General features: G+C 34.4%; 2 protein-coding genes across 2 annotated transcripts; one reads left to right on the plus strand and one right to left on the minus strand.

The window, feature by feature from the left end:
* Window positions 1–3,003: 3,003 nt before the first annotated feature.
* Window positions 3,004–8,972, plus strand: nsrp1 (nuclear speckle splicing regulatory protein 1). Its single transcript, XM_059352318.1, has 7 exons — window positions 3,004–3,057; window positions 5,608–5,692; window positions 5,854–5,910; window positions 6,034–6,162; window positions 6,288–6,495; window positions 6,991–7,093; window positions 7,205–8,972. The coding sequence occupies exons 1-7, from the start codon at window positions 3,038–3,040 to the stop codon at window positions 7,995–7,997; spliced, it is 1,395 nt and encodes a 464-aa protein (XP_059208301.1). The 5' UTR covers window positions 3,004–3,037; the 3' UTR covers window positions 7,998–8,972.
* A 73-nt stretch (window positions 8,973–9,045) lies between these two features.
* On the minus strand, window positions 9,046–18,443 carry LOC131987149 (calpain-2 catalytic subunit-like). Its single transcript, XM_059352320.1, has 21 exons — window positions 17,709–18,443; window positions 17,505–17,592; window positions 16,981–17,096; window positions 16,763–16,896; window positions 16,057–16,249; window positions 15,897–15,971; window positions 14,735–14,820; window positions 14,567–14,638; window positions 13,972–14,129; window positions 13,722–13,879; window positions 12,710–12,721; window positions 12,407–12,609; window positions 11,679–11,766; window positions 11,530–11,601; window positions 11,385–11,442; window positions 10,643–10,698; window positions 10,316–10,384; window positions 9,780–9,858; window positions 9,584–9,697; window positions 9,391–9,443; window positions 9,046–9,223 (listed from the first exon to the last, which is right to left on the minus strand). Exons 1-21 carry the CDS (start codon window positions 17,934–17,936, stop codon window positions 9,197–9,199), a joined length of 2,139 nt encoding a protein of 712 aa, XP_059208303.1. The 5' UTR covers window positions 17,937–18,443; the 3' UTR covers window positions 9,046–9,196.
* Between the last annotated feature and the right edge of the window lie 891 nt (window positions 18,444–19,334).

Consider the following 19,334-nt stretch of genomic DNA (forward strand, 5'->3'; position numbering starts at 1 on the left):
TCGTATCAAAATACCTTTTTGATACGTGTTAGTTAAACCAAGTTGCTAGAACTTAAGTCAGTTATTCAATAGTTTATTTTCATGTAAATAAAAAATGTATCTTTGCATCCATGTCAATTCTAAGCAGGAAAAATATATTTGTGAACTTGTAATGTGCACGTTGTGTGAACATCCGAAAATCTCGTAAAAACAAGAGAGGCCTACCTTTATGGTTATCAGCCGGTGAGTGCAGTCCATGACGACATGACTCCTGAAGTGCTGGCTGCATGTCTCGACCATAGGTCTCGACCTGCACTGCTACACTGTGATCTTCATCGCCTGAGGGCACAGATCAAGGATAGCAGCAACCATAGCCTGTCACAAAACCACATACTCAGAATGTGAAGTGTGTCATCAGCCCTGATGTGTGCAGGTATGCACCAGAACATCCACTGTCATTACAGCTGGTGTACAACCTGGTTCTCTCCCTTTTCCTGCAACACATAAATCATATTATCAGAGTGAGTTGCACAGGCTAAAGTCAGTTCCTTACCAAACCTGAATAATAATAATAATAATAATAATAATAATTGTTCTTGACAAATCACCTTTAAAAACAGCATTTACAAAGTGCTTTAATTGAGAAAGAGCAGAAGGCAAAGTAACAACAAAGGGCTACAAAAAGAAGCTAAAAAAGACATTTAAAAAAAGATAAAATTAATACAAGAAGACAAAGATGCAAAACCTAAGGGACAGCAGGCAAATGAAGAAGATATATTTATCAGAAAAATATAACATAAATACATCTGAAGAGACAAAAAATAAAATACATTTTAAATAAAATAGGTAGAAGAAATAAAGACAATAAAAAGGAGATGAAATCACAGAAAAGAGTCTATAAAATTGTCTTTGGAAGGGATTTATAGGAAGTCACTGATTCTTTGAAGCAGCATTCGGTTTTTATGCACCACATATTCAGAACAAACTCCCAAAAAATTGCAGGTCTGCTAATCAGTTCTTTTAAATCAAGACTTTTCTGTTTTTTTCTGCCATAATCCCTTATTTCTAACACTGTGCTGTAACGCTTGGTCTTGTTTTCATTCCTGTTAAATCTACTTTAGCCTGTTCTTATTTCAAAACTTTCTTGATGTCTTGCATTGCACTTTGTCTCCATGCTTTTTATTGTTTTATATAAAGCACTTTGAATTGTATTGTTGTTAAAATGTGCTGTACAAAACAAACTTGCCTTGCCTCAAATAATTGATAACAAAAATAATTGAACCACTTCGTTGAACTGTTGTCATCAGCTCTGTTTTATTTTTATTTTTATTTAAGATAGATGCCTCTCTGATATTGAAAAACGACATTTTCAGTTTCTTCACATAACGTAATGACTCATAGTATCTATGCATCACTTCATCCAGCCTTCTGTCAGTCTGTACTGATCCATTTATCCATGCAACATCCTATAGTTCATTTTTTATCTATTCACCCATCCATCGGGCAGCTTTGGCCACTATGTTTGTACCAGAGGGATTAGCAGTGAGGCCAGAGATGAGATGAGATGGAGATTACGACAGAGATAATGGTGTTTGGATTTAGAATCGCTCAGAGGAGGCAGAGGGGAACTCAAAGCTGCAGCTTTAATCACAGGTGAGCTCATGTACTCTCTGATCTGACTTAAGAGAGTGACGTACTACAGAGCAGCTGAAAGCAGCGAAAATAACAAATGATATGAAGGAATCACTTTAAAATAGACCAGTTTCTTTGCTCTTAGTTAGAAAGACAGTACTGTCACTCTTTGTTTCCCTTTTTAAAAAGAAAAAACAGACTCACTGTCACCTTTTGTCGCTGTTCTGTGTCTTCTTTGAAGCCCTTTGCAGCAATATGATGTGTGGCTGCAGGAACAGAATAAAGAAAAATATATGTTGATCCGCTATGAGCTCATGATTATTGTGGTGTTACACAAAAGAAGTCTGGTTTCCAAACGGGTAATGGGTAATTTAAAAAAAGGATTTAAGGGGTCACAAAATGATGTCGCCTACATTTTTTGTACTTTAATATTCTTTTTTTTTGTTGTGAAATACTGTATAGTTTTGAATGGGATTTAAGATAATAAATAAATATGCCTCTTAAATAAATAAGTGTCAAGTAATACATCTTATTTTTAAAAGGAGGCATTAATTGTATACATATATGAATACATGTAAATAGAAAAACATAAATGAGACAACATAGTTCAATAAATAAAAATAAAAAAAAGGTTTCTACTTTACTTTTATATATTTTAGGGGACATTTGTTAAATAGTTCTACATTTATTTATTTCAGAAGACTTTTAATTCATAATACCACATTTTATTTATTTTAGGACACATTTATTTCCTAATGAAGATTTTTTCCCCCCCCTGAAATGAATAAAAGTTATACGATTATTACTTTTTTTAATAAAACCTATTTTATTTTTTTATTTTTAGGTTGACTTGTTCATATTTACATTTATTTATATGTTCGTTTATTTTTCTGATTTATTTCAGAACATGATACATTTATTTAATGTTTTAACTTATTTATTTATGGACTTCAGTGGCATTCAAATTACTTTGATTAGTTAATATATTATTTGCATTTGAGACGGACAGGAATGATGAAGTACAATTTGGAGCAATAACCCCATCTGTTGGAAATAAAAACAATACCTGATCCTATTGTAACATTTTTACAGCAGGCATATCAATCTATGGTCATATCATTTTTAATATACCGGGTTTTTTTTAAATCATATTATATTTTATACAGTCTATGTTGATAATTCAGATTTTCTCCATCACGGTGACTTTTTCCTTTATCTTTCAATTATAGTCTGCACTTTCGCAATAAATTGACAAACCCCTATTAAGTGTATAGAAAACAATGTAACGGCCAAAAACTAAAATATGTCCTGTAGATATATTCACGCTTCTACTGATATGCAAAATATCAGACATTTTATCTACGAGTTTAAAATACTAAAATATTGTGTCGAAAATGCTGTGTTCGATCACAGCCAGCAGGGCAAGATGGCGGTCCCTACAAAACAGTAAGTTGCAAGCTGATGTGATTTTGCTACTGTAAATGTGATTAACGTTAAAAGACAACTGTTTGAACCAGCTGGAATTATATCTATAGTTGTGATGAATGACTTTATTGCCCCGTAGCAGCCATGGTGTTGCAGCTCAGGGAATGTATTTGTGAAAACGGTGCTCCGTCCCCTGCTGCTCTTGAGCTAGTTAGCAACATGCTAACGTGATGCTAACATCGATTATAAAGCAGCAAAGGCACTTTAAACGTATTTTTTGTTTTTATAATGCTTCCATATATTCTCCATTTTACTAGTTACACTGCTGCAGTTTGATTTGATATATACCACACCAATTGAGGCTAACAGGACTAGCTGGCTAATTAGATTTGAATAGCTAATGCTAACGTTATTCATTCAAACTTTATTTGCCTATTTTGATATATTTTTGGCGTTTGTTATTTCTCAATATGGTGCCTTACATATTCCACTATAAAACTGAGCTTAGTCCTTAGCAGAAAGCCACGTGTCTCAAAAATAATTAACAAGCCATTTCGTCACCCTATTAAAATAATCACCTCACTCATTTTTTTCAAGTTTTGCAGGAAACACAAAAAATTTCACCAAAAGTGCAACATATGACATTTATTGATCATTTAACTCAAAAAGGATGTGACAAAGGATGGCTATTGGCATAGTAACAACACTGTGTGTAAATTATGTAACTTAAGATAAATAAATAACTTGCAATTTTTTGAACATGCCTTTGTGACTTAAGCAAGATATGGTAACACTTTATTTTGAAGGTGTCTACATAAGAGTCACACAAGCCTGTCAGAAACATGACATGACAAGTGTCATGAGCATTAATGTTACTTCAAAGTGTCATTAATGTTCATGACACATCCCATGTTATGTTTATGAAACACTCATGTCACTCTTATGTAGACACCTTAGAGTAAAGTGTTAATAATGTTAGTGTCAACAATAAGACACTGATAAACTAAACTGATAACTAAACAATCTCCCTCTAGCTCTTCTTTGCTGGATTCTTATCTGATTCCTATGAATGTGGTAAATTGTCAAAGAAGTGATGATCTTAAAGGGGTAAAATCACATGATCTGATCAACTGAGGATGTAGGTGATTTTACCATAGGTGGCCGGCGTCCTGAGGAGATGATTTAGGCAAAAAAAAAAAACAATTTTGACAAAAAAATGATTTCGGCAATTATTTTAACAGTTTGACATGTCTGCTCTCGCTCCTGGAAAATAGAGAAGCTTAAGGTACGGTAAGAGTTGTATTTCTAATATAAACTGTACTGATACATCATTTTAGGGGTGTAAATCTTGTATCACGATACAATTACATCGATTCATTGGACAACTATACAATATTTTCCAATATCACAAAGTTATATTTACATCAACTCATTGAAATGAACTAAATTGTGTTTTTACCATTTTATTTCTGAGATATTGAACTGGAAAACAATCAATTATTTAATCATACAAAGAATAAAAATAGACCTGTTCATCATAAAGCGCCCCAATGCATTTTAGTGCAAATGGTTTTTATGGGTTAACTTTGAGAGCCTGTGATGATCTTTCGTTTATGAACATGCTCACTTTTATCTGTGGGTTCAGTTCACTTCTCAAGACAAAACAGGGAGATAGTCGCAATAAAAGCATATGTTAAAGACAGTGATATGCATCGATGCAGTTGGATGGTTCACCGATGAATCAATCTACAGTGATTCCACTTATTATACCATCCTTGTTTTCTCTAATATCTTGTTCATTTTAATGCCTGGTACAACTAAAGGTACATTTGTTTGGACAAATAAAATGATAACAACAAAAATAGCTCATAATAGTTTAATTTAAGAGCTGATATCTAGCCATTTTCCATGATTTTCTATATAATGATTTTGGTTATTATCAAGAAAATAATGGAAAATGGCTAGATATCTTTTTTTAAATCAAACTCTTATGAGCTATTTGTTATCATTATATTTTTCCAAACAAATGTACCTTTAGTTGTACCAGGCATTAAAATGAACAAGGGTGGTATAATATTTTTTTTCCATGACTGTATATCAATGTATTGTCACACCCCTGCTGTCACTTTGAGAGAGGAGAAGATCACCAGAAACTGATATAGTGCGGTTTTGAGCTGGAATGAATATAAAACTTCTCAATGTGGATTGTGCACAGATTTTGCACTGCTATTTATTCATTTTCATTATTAATATTACTTACCTCCTGATAGATACTTATTTTTCTGTGTATTACATGACTTTTATGTTTAAATTTTTTGTATTTTTTTCTCATGAGGTGAGGGTTATTTTAATCTCACTTGCCAAACTATCAATTCCCCTCCCCGTTCAACCTCAAAATAGTGTGTAAACACCGCACTTTAAGGTCACTTGCTGTAATTTTGATGGCTGCTTTAGTTTTCTGTCAGAGGACTTTACATTTATCTCAGATAAATTCCCCTTTTTCCTTGTTTGTGAAAAACATATAAAGATGACTTTGGGGGTTTAAAAACCTTGTTACCTGATTCTCCGCAGGTACGGGCTGATATTGTCACAAAAGAAGGGAGCATCAAAGACGCTGCAGAAACACTCAGTGTTCGAGGATGACTCAGACGACGAGGTGGGTGTGATTTATTATGAGCTGTCATGCATGAATCACTGCATGTGATTTCAGGTATTTTCACCATTATGGATTTCTGTAAAAGAAACAATAAAAGTCGTCAATTGGCATTTTAGCTAACTTCTCCAAATATACTGAATATGTTTTTTTGTGTTCCTCAGACCACAGTTGGGGAGAGTCTGCAGAAAGAAGCAGTCAAAAAGAAGATGATGAAGCAGGTGAGACGAAGTATTAAAATACTACTGAGTCCACTTATTGCTTTTAACTTTTTCAGCTTTTTTACAAATGGTCGTTGGTCTGTGATTTACATTTCTCTGTCTTTCCTTTCTCTCTGTCTATAGACACGTCTGGAGATGCATAAGGCTCTGGATCAGGACAGCACTGTATACGACTATGATGCTGTGTACGATGACATTCAAAAACAGAGACTTGAGAGCCACAAAAAAATTCTGGGAGGCGGCGACAAAAAGGTCATCTCATTTATATTTAACACTGGTATAGCTGCATTTCTCAACATTGATTGGAAAAGACTCTGATTCCCTGATAGAGTTCTGATGTCCCTACTAGAAAATCAATTTTATTTTCTTCATTATAGCCAAAGTACATCCACCAGTTAATGAGAGCCGTTGAAGACCGAAAGAAAGAACAAGACCGAAGGGAAGAGAGGAAGATCCAGAAGGAACGGGAGGAAGAGGGAGAGAAATTTGCAGATAAAGAAGCTTATGTTACCTCAGCCTACAAGAAGAAACTGCTGGAGCAGAAGGAGGAAGAGGAGAGAGAGAAAAGAGAGGCAGCGATGGAAGGTGAGAGCGATACTTTACAACTGTTTTGAACTTCAGCTTGAGCTTCCTCTCTATTTTTCTATCTCAAACATACACAAACACCACCACCACAGTGCTCAATATTCCCTGTCTCAACCTATGTCATTGGCTGTAGCTCCTCGAGAGACTTCTCGACTGACCTGGATACTTAGCATGCTAGATATCAGAAATGTTTGGGCGTCTTGTTGGCTGACGGGAGCGAACGCAGACCCCTCGCAGCTTACCTCTGATCTGGGGCTTTTTTTTAAACTATGGCAGAGCTAAAAAAATAAAAAAACAGGGCTAATGTTGGGTATTGTGAACAAGGCCTTGATTCCTTCAATAAATATTTTTTGTGTCAATGCATTCTGGAGAAGTATTCCCTTCCTCAGGAGGCACACAAAGCATAACTTCAAGAGACGGGTATGTGGAAAAGAGGTCACTCTGTATGAAACAATGTAAATGATTTGCTTGATTTATTATTTCTGTTTTGTTTAGCTGCTTTGGATGTGAAGAAACAAAAAGACCTGAGCGGCTTCTACCGACACCTGCTGAATCAGACTGTCGGAGAGGAGGCGATACCGGATCGTTCTGCAAACAAGTCAGTCAAAGCTCCGCATTACTTTCTCATCCATAAACACAACAAGGTAACACATATTTCTAAAAATTATTCTGAGCCATTATTTGTATCTCTCTGTTTCTGCTTCCACAGGACTCAAAACTCAAAAGACACAGAGAGGACATCACCTGTTCCCTCACCTACGCCCCATGACAACATCCCTAGTTCATGCAGCGACAGTGAGGAGGGGCACGAGCAAAAGTCTGGGTTCAGCAAGCCCGGGGCCGGCTCTGCACACTCCAAACGCCAATACCGACAGAGGTCGCCTTCGTCTGGAAGCGGAGAGGAGAAGGAAAGGGAGAAGGAAAGAGACCGACAGAAGAAGAGCCACAGAGATCAAGACAGAGACAAAGGACGGGACAGAGAGAGAGACAGAGAGAGAGACAGAAACAGGGGAAGGGAAAGAGACGATCGGCACGGAGGAAGAAGAGATGACAGGGACAAAAGGAAAGACAGGGACAGAGACCGAGGCAGAGAAGAAGACAGAAGTAGAGGCAAGGATGGGGACAGGGAAGACCGGCACGGTAAGAGAGAGAGGAGCCCAAAAGAAAGGGAGAGGGATAAGAATGGGGAAAGAGAGAAGAGGAGGAATTCAGATAAAGACAGGCGCAAAGACAAAGATCAGGAAGAAGATAAGGAGAGGAAGAAGGAGCCGGAGAAGGAGAAGGAGAAGGAGAAAGTGGTGAAGAAGGACGAAAAAGAGCCAGAAAAGAACGAAGCGGTTGGAGAACACGGAAAGGAAAAAGAAGAGAAAGAGGAGGACAAGGTGAACAAGTTTGCAAAGCGCAGCACGGATCAGACTGTGACCTCGGCGAGAGACCGATACATGGCGAGACAGATCGCTCGCTCAGCCTGTAAGTCTTATATAGAGAAAGAGGAGGACTGAGAGCTGAGCAGCCAACGAAAACAGCCCTGAACTGCACACAACCTTTATCTCAAGGATACGGCTAATGTTTTATGTCTATCTTACAACAAATCCCATGAAAAGACCAAAAGCAAAAATGAGTTAGTTTCTTCATCTTTCAGGACTTTCCTACTTCACTTTTTCTGTTTGTTACCCAAGACTAGGCATGTCCGGATCTTTTTTTCTTTTTTTGAGTCATTTAATATTGAGTATCTATTGATAGCAAGTCCTGAATCAATTGTGTTTTTTCATAAATAATGTCAGTGTTAGCTGCACAAAATGTTGAAATCACAGAACAGACTATTCTGCTGTGGACGCGGGTAGTTAGGATCAGAAAAAATTATTTTCATGGCTCACTGATTCTTTAAACAGCTGGGCACTGTAGTTTTTAGTAAATGTTTTTCAAACAGGACTAAATAGTGCGTATGTTGGGGACCATTTTCTGCGGTGGATTGATACACATTTGATAAACCAGTGAGTATTTACAGCACCAGTATGGTCATGTTGAATTGAATTCAAATAAACTTTAGTGACCATGATAGCTACACAGACTTGTTAATTGGGTAATTTTTAGTCTTTTCATGGAATTTATTGTAAATAAGAGAAATATTAAATATTGCCAACTTTATCCTCTAACTGCAGAGTTCCCCAAACACTGCAGCAGACAGAACCAAACAGTATAGTGATGATAAAGAGAAACCTGGACTCTGTGTTTGTTTTGGACTTGAAATGTTGGATTTTTGATTTATTAATGTGAAATGAGAACACTCGACTTGTAAATTTGAGTTTTGACAGAGAGCATCTTGTAACATCACACACAGGAATATGAGTGTAAATAGGAAATTTTATCTTATAATTACTTCAGATGACATGTGAGCCATCGATGTTGTGTTTGATGACTTTTGTATCTTTCTCATGTACTCAGTGAGGAGTTAATAAATTCATCTCTGGTCCACATCTGCTGCCTCCTCATTCGTTCTGCAGTTTGACTTGAAAAATGTGTTTAAAAAATGACAGTTTCAGCCCGTAATTCAGAGGTTAACGTTTATTTCAAGTTTCAGAACAAACGTGTTACAGCTTTACAGGTTTTTGCACAGAAAGACATCTGTTCTATTAAATTCAGCAGTTGGTTGCAGGTTCCTTCTCTTGTGTGTCTCCTGTGCTCCTGTTTCAGCTTTGGTTTAGTTGTACATGGAGAAGTTGGAGAACTGAAACAAAAGAAAAGGCAGTTTGCAGAACTGTTAGTGTCTTTGGCACACTACTTCTACAATACTTATTTGGGTTTTTGGGTTATTTTCTTCAGGAATTTAAAGCGACACGGTAATTAATATATAGAAATAATTATTTTGAGTCCTGTAAGCTGAAACAAACTTGCCTCTTTCCAGGACATTGAGATCACTCCACCGGATGACTTGTCGTTGAAAGTATCTGGAAAGAAAAGCCCACAAACATCAATTTTTTTGAATGCAACATGAGCTTAAAATGTAGAAATGCTGTCGTGATGTGGTGTCTGACTTTGCAAACTTGAGGATTCTGGACAAATAAAACCTGTTTTTCGATTCACTCACTTGTAATCTTCTCCAGGCGCACCATGAGAGTGATGAAGCCCTCGAGGTTGGTGTTTGAGCTGCCAGAGTAGCGGAACATCATCAGCCTCACCAGGCCGTTGTCCACGTCGATTCCTGGTGCAGACAAAAAGAGAAAGTCGTGAACATCTTGTTGAAGCTTATTATGAAGTTTTAATTATACATAAACTGGTCTCACCTGCAGCCTCAATAGCTTTCTGCAGCTCATAGTCGGACAGAGTACCGTTACCATTGTAATCTGCACTTTGGAAGTGTTTCTGCAAAAAAAAAGATTCAACTACATTCAGAGATCAAGAGCACTTTTCACTTTATATTTTTAATTATTATTTAGAGAGAAAATAGATGGAGATGAATACAGGACAAGCCTAGGAAATGTTAGTAAATAATGAGAAAAAACACTATACACACAACACAACACAATACAATAATAAAGTAAATCTAAGTAGAAAAAACAAAAGAATAAATTATTTTATTATAAAATATATTGTAAATTATAATTAAATACATTTAAGTAGAAAAGAGAGAGAAAAAAGGTGGGGATGAATAAAGGATGAGCCAAGGTAATGGTAGTAAATAATGAGAAATAAAGTTAATTTAGGTACAAAAAAAGAGATACAATACAATAAAAACAAAACAACAATAATCAATAAATTATAAAATAAATAATATTAACTGCACATCAGAGATTTAATATTTCCTTATTTTGTGCCTCACCTTGTACTTGTTGATCTTATCCCAGAGAGTGGAGAACTCCGAATAGGTCATCGACATTTTTTGGTTGGTCTTTGCACGTTAAGTTAAGTTTGAACCATAGACATTTTTTTAATTAGCTTAGGTCAAAATTTTGTTTCAAAATAAAAAAAATATATATTTTCTGACATCAGATGATTAGACTAAGTCAGTGACAGTGTCATCTATCACTAGATTTAAATTGATGCATCTTGAGTGATTTCATTTTGACTTTGTGGCGTTTTATGGTGGTGATTTGTGCGATAAAAAAAAGCATAAAAACAACAAAAACATTTTTCCTTTTTAGGATACATCCACCATCGCTGCCATGCTCCTGCAGGTGTCCAAACGGAAGCCCATGTAGGAGCCTGTGAATGACACAGAGAAACTCAAACTCTATGAAGTAAATTTTTCATTCCTATTTTTTTTTTTTATTAAACCTCTGAACCTCAAAAAAGTGGGTCAGATTTGGCTTCGTTAAAGTAGCTTTTAACCATCTTAACCCCAGAAAAGTTAGTTTTCTGTTTGAAAAATTGGCAATAATACACCATTTGTTATAGTTTTTTTTTTTTATTATTCCAATATTCGTGACACTTGTGGGCACTTTGAACAGTGTTTTGTATATACATTCAATTTTATATCAATTTTTAAAAAATATCAGATAAATTCAACTTTATTTTAATGATAAATGGCATTTTAAGTGCAAAATAAAATAAATATATATTAAGAAAATTAAAATTAAAAAGGTAATAGTACAGAATAATAACAGAAAAGGTAAGCATTAATATCTAATTTATTTTATCTTCAATAGAAGAAATCTTGTAGAATATTAACTTATAAATATAACTTATTATATTTGTTTATAAATCGGATGAACTCAAAATAGATTTTAAATAAAATTCTGAATTGGTCAAACGATGGGCGAGATGTAAAGAATTATTGAAAGCTAATTTTTCCTTATAATATTAATAATTTTCTGTTTTTTTGTAAATCCCCAAAAGTAAGATTAGGTGTCATGATTCTTAATTAATATATAAGATATATATCAACTCACCATGAGGGAAGTTGTCATTCAGGAGCTTCTGCAGCTGTACGTGATTCAGCACGCCATACTAAAAACACAAAATGTGATTAAATAATATCAGAAAGGAAAAGGAGAGATTGAGAAGTAGATGGAGGAGTGGAGAGAGAAAAGTCACCTGGTCAGCGTAGCGCCTGAACAAACGCTGAGCACTCTGGTCGGTGACCTCCTCCTTCTCTTTGTCTGGAATCTGAAAACGAGTTATTAGATCAGACATCAAACTAAACTTTTCTCATTTACAGCAAAAGTATTTATTTGATTTTATACTTCAGGAAGGATCAAGTTCTCCTCCTTCTCATGGTCATGGTCATGGTCATGGTCATGGTCATGATCGTCTTCATCCTCTCCGTGGGGACTGGATGCAAACAGAGGAGGTGAAAATATTTAGACTTCAGAGGATCACAGCGGGCGAAAAACGTTGTTTTTTTTTAATTATATTTTGGAAGAGAGATGGACATACAAATATGTCTAAAATAAATAATATATGTATATGTATATATATATATATATATATATATATATACATATATATTTATTTATTTATTTTAATTCATTTTAGACATATTTTGATAGAAAATAGTTATTAAAACTAATGACTGCATCAATAAAAACAATAATATATACTTTTCTGAAATGCATGATGAGTACTTTTACTAGTAATATTTTTAAATTTATTTTACTTTTTTTTCAAGATGAATTTGATAACTTTAGTCATTAATTAATTCGTATTTTTTCAAGATTATTTTATATAAAATTTAAGTAATTAACTACTAAGCACATTTTAATTATTTATACAAGATATAAATCATCTAATAATAGTTTTATATTTTGATTAAAAAAAGCTGCAGTTAAAAAGTGATTAAAACACATGAATGCATTAATAAAAAACAATACTTTTATTAAATGCAAAATGAGCACTTTTAATAGTAAGAATATTTTGATGCTTATACTTCTGTACTTTTAGTAAAGTCACCTCTTGCATGCAGCACTTTTACCTGATCTTAACGTCAGACTTGGTGTAGACGGTAAGGACGAAGTCTGCGGACTGGTAGGGCTTCATGGTGGAGGGGACGATCACATACTCTCCGGGCTCCAGGCTGTGGCCCTCAATCAGGTCCCTGTTGTAGGTGTACATCTGAGTCGTCTTCTGAGGTCTGTTTGTGCGGAAGAAGTTGTAATCCAGGCGTCCTTTTGGAGTCTTGAGGGGGAATATATAGTTTAAAAAATAGAGTAAATTGCATGATTTAAATGTGGAATTTGGCTTGTGTGCACATGTGCAGTGTGATGTTTGTTCTTACCCCGTCAGGAACCTGTTGGGTGTGAAATGGGAAGAAGAAAACGTCATTATACAGTTTTTAAATCGGTAAAAAAAATTATAAAAAAAAAAGTTCACAGAATTGACCTAACACAATGACATTAACTGTTTTACTGCCCTCTTGTGGATTATTGGTACAACTGCAGTAAAAAAAATTATAATTAGAAAAAAGTTCACAGAATTGACCTAACACAATGACATTAACTGTTTTACTGCCTTCTTGTGGATTATTGGTGCAACTGCAGGCTGCAGAGGGACTACACACCTGCAGAATTTCTGCATAGAAATCTTTGCTAATTTAGAAGAATCTACAGTAAAAAAATAAAATTTAAATCATTACCAATATTTCAATAGATCTTAACTGAAGCAACTTTTATATTTTGCAGCTTATTTGTGTTTGTTTGTTATTGCATTTTATGATGCATTATGACAGACAATTCAAAATACAGTTTTGATTATTTAATTAGACTGAATAAAGATAGAAATGAATGCTGTAATTGATGTTTTTGGAGTATATTGAGATATTGTGATGTATTTATGAATGCAATCTGCTATAAAATGCTGATAAATTAGATGATTTAATGTCTTACTTGCTAGTAATTTACTTTTACTTAATGCTTTTCACTAAAATATTGTTTCAGCTATCAGAATATGTGATATGAACCATTTTGGAGAAGAAATTCTGAGTGCAAAGTGCTTTTTAATTAAATTTTAGAATTTAGATGGAGGGGGGGTTATAAAGATTATGTTGTGGAATTGCAGTTAACCATTCATCATAAATAAATATCATAAATGCTCGACGTATCAAATATAATATAAAAAAATATCATATATCCACTCTATATATGTAAAATCTAATAAATACTTCAAATACAGAATAAATATTTTCTGTCTAGTATTTAATGGGTCAGGCTTTACAGGGATAATTTGTGTTCTTGCTAACTGGTGTTATTACTGTGTTATTTCATCATTATTTTATATTTAATTGAACAAACCTTAAAGACGCTGACTCCAATGGGGTAGGATGACCTCCCTTGGCGGTTCTCCCCCTCAGGTATCTGCATCAGAGACAGGTAGAGGTTTTTGTCGGCCTTCTCAGACTTGTCGATGATGCTCACCTCCATGCGGTACTGAGGGTTCTGGTCAAAGGAAGCTGCAGGGGGCGAGAGAGGAACAGTGTCAGAGGGATAAAAGCAAAAAGAAATATCAGTCAGAGTCGAAGATGAAAGAAGAAGTGCTGCTCACAGTTGGACAGGCTGCCTCCTGCGCTCCTCCCGGCTCTCCACTTGCCGTCGTAAGTCATGGACTTCCACTGGCAGTCAACGTCTCCGTCGATGAAGTTTGGGTTCTCGCAGCAGATGAACAACATGGAGAAATTCTGACAGAAGTCCTCCAATTCCATCCTGTCATAAACAAGAGGTCAGGATAAAGGTCAGATGTCATGCACAAAAATACTGCAGAAGAAGAAAAAAGCAACCATTGTTGGGGAGATACCAATTAAATTAGAAAAAAAAATCTAATCGTTATCTGTTGCAGTTACTGAGAAAAAATATGTGGATGCTATAAAAAATAATAATTAAATAATAATAATTTAAAAAAATTAAAAATCCCTGTGTAGCTTAACATTTACACAACCAAAACATTAATCGTTTAAAAATAAATTTTACCAGGATAACTGAAGATTAAATAAAAAAATTAAATAAAATAGGATTTTGTCCCAATTCTCAACAATGAGAACATCAAATATAAACTGATTGACAGTTGGTTGAAAACACAGAGAAATGGAGCAAATTATTCTAAAAAGGAAGCAACAGTTTGTGTTTTAATGTGGTTTATTTACCAGAACTCTCCGTCCTCGCGGTCAGAACATTTCTCCCGATCCTCCGGGCTCACTCTGGACCAGTTACTGGACCTGATCACAGCAGGAACATTCATGAGTTATTATTATTGTATTGTTTTGCTATAAAATGCATGCAAGTAGAGGTGGATGTAAGATTAATTTATTTACTTGTCACTCCAGCTTCCGTTCCACTCCTTTCTGCCCCAGGGGTTCATGACACGCACCAGCTTCGTCTTACTGCCGTAATAATCAACCTAAAGATCATATGAGAAATTAAGAAATCACTTTCACTTTCCTGAAGTTTTTTCTTGTCATGCTGTTTTCTAATTCTACTTCACTGCAACTCAGAGGGAAACACTGTTACTTTTTCTTCTCTTCCTTTTATATTTATATGTATATATATATATATATATATATATATATATATATATATAATTATTATTATTATTTGTAATAATGTTGAGGTTTGGATAGTTGATTTTTTATTTTATTTTGATCTAATTTATTTCTATGTATTTATTTACATTTTAATTTGAATGCAGATATTGATATATTAATTTATTTATTAATCTTTTTTTCAGTTGAATTATATTTGAAGTCCAAGTAAATTTATAAAATATCTCAAAAGTCAATTAATTATTTGTGTTAAAAAGTGAGATAACCTTACAACATTGTTGATTTTATTTATTCTAATGAAATGTTTTGAAAATCAGTAAAATATCCCTTTTATGTATTTAACATCTGTATTTAAATGCTCATATTTATAAATTATTATTTATTTATTTTTCCTATTTATTTTTTCAGTTGAATTACATGTAAAATTCATGAAAATTAAGAATCTCCAAAGTCAATTAATTATTAGTGTTAAAAGTGCACTGACCTTACAATATAATTGTTTTGTATTATGTTTGTATGTTTTATTGATTGTTTTATTAATTTATTTCAAGTTCTTACATTTAGTATTTTTTTCAATTTAATTCCATTTAAAGGTCAAGATTATTATTATTGATATATGAATATTATAAATAATATAAAAAACATAATAATATAAAAAATATATTTAATTATTTTCTTATTCTATTTATTTTTTATTTTAGTGAACCAAACATACTTTTTATAATTTCATTAATTCATATATTTATTCATTTTAAATTAATTTATTTTAAAATATATATTATTTCTATAAATTCATATATTTAAAGATTGTTTAATTAATTTATCTCACTTTTTAATTTTTATTTTTTTATTTTTTTAAAAAGTCCCCATGTCAATGAATCATGCAATAAATATGTAGTAGAGTATTTTCACAGTTGTGCCACATGAACTTTACCTCAGTGACGCCTGTAACAGAGTAGGCGTGGGCATCCACGATTCCAGAGTCTTGCACAGTATTCACAATGCGACCCTGAAACAGACAAAACAGTCAAATCATACCAGTGAATTTGTTGTTGGTTTTTTAAAAGATATACTGCAAAGAAAATAGTTGTTACGTTTCTGGGGGGGGTCCCGCAGCAGATCATGGACTTGCACGAGGTGGCTCTGCTCAGCTGTTCCCACAGCTTGGCATCGTGGCCGTACTCGTGGGCCTGCGCAAGCTCGTGCATTATGTGCATGCCTCCACTGAAGTCCTTGCAGGCCTCAGATGGCAGCCCACCGCTCATGTCTGCGTATGTGCCGCAAACCCTGAGGGAGAAGGGAGAGGTCAGGTTTGGTATTGTAAAAGCAGCTTTTAACCCTCTGAACTGCAGAAAAGTACTTTAAAAAAATAACCAAAAACACACCCTTTATCATTGAAAGAAACTGTAAAAACAGGCATTTAAAATGTTTTTGAACTGTCCTATGGTACTTGAATGGATCACAGGTTGTAAAAGTTTTCATTAGAAAAAGTTACAAAAACAAAGCTTAAAATTATCATATTTCACAGAGCAGAGAAGAGAGGACAGGAAAGGCAGTTTACACAGAGCTGAGAGGAAAGGACAGGAAACCAATATTTTTCCAATTATCTTTTTCCAATATATATGACACTTTATTTCATTTAAAAAAATATATTTATCACAGAAATTCTAGGTTTTTTTATTTTTATTTCCATTACCTTTTTATTATTTATGTCATTATAACCGTGTTATTCTGCAAATAGATTTATATATATGTGTCTTTAAAGCCCTCTACATTAGAGAAAGTAAGTTGTCTTCTTACTTGGCGTATGCTTTCTCCATCAGAGGAGCCCAGAACTCAGTCCCACTCTTGGAGCTCACTAACATCAGCTTCTTGTTGAGAGTTGGCAGGAAGTCATCAATGACAACATCCACCCACTTGCCATACCTCCAGAACTGACACAAAGTAAAGGATCAAAGGTGAGCTAAAGAACATGAGTGTTGTTTAACACACTTATGTGACATTAATTTAACACTTACCCTGAAGTGGAAGATCCCATTGTAGTCCTTGAAGCTCTGGTCCATGGGCACAACCTGGGCCAAAAGACCTTTGTGGAAGGTCAGTGAGGAAACTGCAGCAAGAAACCAACAGTTACCTGTAAAAGGAAGTAAACAAATCTTTAAGAAAACAGAATAATCCAGATAGAAAACATTACTGTGCTGCATTTTCTTTCATAATGATGCTCTCATTTCAGACTTAGTTAATATTTATTTTATTTTTATTTTGTTTTTCATTATTTGTGTTGAAAGTGCATTAAAACTTACAACACATTTTATTTATTTAGATGTTTTTCTATATATTTTCATATCATTTATTAAAATGCATATATATCTATATTCATTATTATTTTTATTATTTATCCTTTTTTCACATTAATTTGTATTTCTTTTTATTAAAAGTAAAAGAAACATGATAATTTCTCCAAAATCAGTAAATAGTTGGCTAACCGCCGTACTGTGATTTTTTTTTTTTTTTTTTAGCTGTGAGTGAGATTGTTACTTACCCACATAACCCTGACTGAAGTCAAAGCGGGAGGCTCCTTTGGAAAATAATTCAGGCTCTCCGCTGATACCTTGGGCTTTCAAGATGTCCTGGACAAAACAAAACAAAAAGGAAAAAACAGGTGTAAAACACAAATCATGCATACAAGAAAATATACATATAGACATATTAACATGAGTAAGAATTATATTTTAAATGGTTTTACTGCAGGACGAAGCCATTCAATTTCGGCTTTCCGCTGCCTGTTCAGATCCAGGTCTCCCAGGGAGCGGTTGTCAGGTGGGAACTGATGGTCCACAAACAGCCTGTTTCTGCGGGCCGCGTTATCCTTCAGCTGCTCATAGTCCTGGTACTTGAACTTGGCTGGGTTGGTGGGGCTGCCCTCGCTTCCGTCCTGGTAGCGCAGGTTGATGATGGAGGTGCATTGAGGCATGATGACAACAAACTTCAGACAGACTCTGTGACACAGAGAGGGAAGAGAAAAATTAGAACTTGAAATGATTCAAAAAGCTAGAGGAGGTGGATGGAGATTTGTTTTACCTGCAAGCTGCAACCAACTGCTGCTCTGTTAGAAGAGAGGTGACCTGGAGGAGACCGGGTTGACTCTGCAGCAGGCTTTCCCTCACTTATATTCATGCTGTGTTGCATAATGTCTGAGCCAGACCCTCCCCCAGAATGTATAGAATCCGCCAGAGGGGAGCTGAGTTAGGGCCATAAATCATCACCTACAGCCCAATTGTCACATGACTCTCATTTCTCCGGTCAGGCCGGCTAAACTGCACAGGTTGGTCAACTGTCAAATTCACATAATTGTGCTGTCAGTTTTATGTTGTTTGTTAAAACTTCAGTGGCTTTGTGCAGCACACGTCTTTTGAATATCTTGTGAAATCTGCCAAAAATTATTTTTCTTTCTTTCCAAAGGTATTTTTATCCATTGCCAGTCATGAATAAAACATTTAACACTGCAGAAACAAATAAAATAAATGTTTTAGAAACTCTTATTTCACAGACAAATAAACTTCAAATTAAAGACAACAGTACATATAAAATATAAAATATAAAATATAAATATAATACAAATTTATATTGAAAATCCCTAAACTTAACCCAATAATAATAATAATAATAATAAATAGAAAGTGAGAAAAAACTGCATGTAATACAAGAAATACGTAATAAATAGAAAAAATAACAAATAAACAGAATAATAAGTAGGATAGGGGAAACAGATAGATAAATAAATAACGACAGTGGAGAAAATGAACTATATCAATAACAATAAATACATAAAAAATAGAAAATACACAGATACACAGAGAATAGGCTTGCAGAAAGAGATCAAAATAATAATAGTCTAATAATAATAATAATAATAATAATAATAATAATAATAATAATTTTTAATTTACTCTGTTCCCGGGATAGTATTGCCAAAAATAATGTTTAAACCAATGAAATGCAAGAGAAAAACTTTCTGAGCGTGCTGATATATTTTAAAACTCTGCACCTGATGTATATGTTACATACAGTCGTTTTGTCTGATAGTTAAGGATGCTGTAGTAAAAAAAAAAAAAAAAAAAAAAAAAAGAATGTACAATGCATGTTCAAACCATGTACATTATGATCTCAACGTTTGTACATTTTTTCATGTCTCCTGTATGTTTCTCTCAGCAGCACGGTGGGATTACAGACTCGCCCCTGGCCAAGTTTGTTCCGGCCCGAAGAGCTGTCACGCAACCATAAAATTTACATGTCACATCAAGTCGAGGTTTTTAGCTTTTACAGGCGACGAAACACACACACACGCACGCACACGCGCGAGAGGGCACAC

This window comes from Centropristis striata, chromosome 15, assembly GCF_030273125.1.
Source record: "Centropristis striata isolate RG_2023a ecotype Rhode Island chromosome 15, C.striata_1.0, whole genome shotgun sequence".
In the NCBI taxonomy this organism is placed as follows: domain Eukaryota; kingdom Metazoa; phylum Chordata; class Actinopteri; order Perciformes; family Serranidae; genus Centropristis; species Centropristis striata.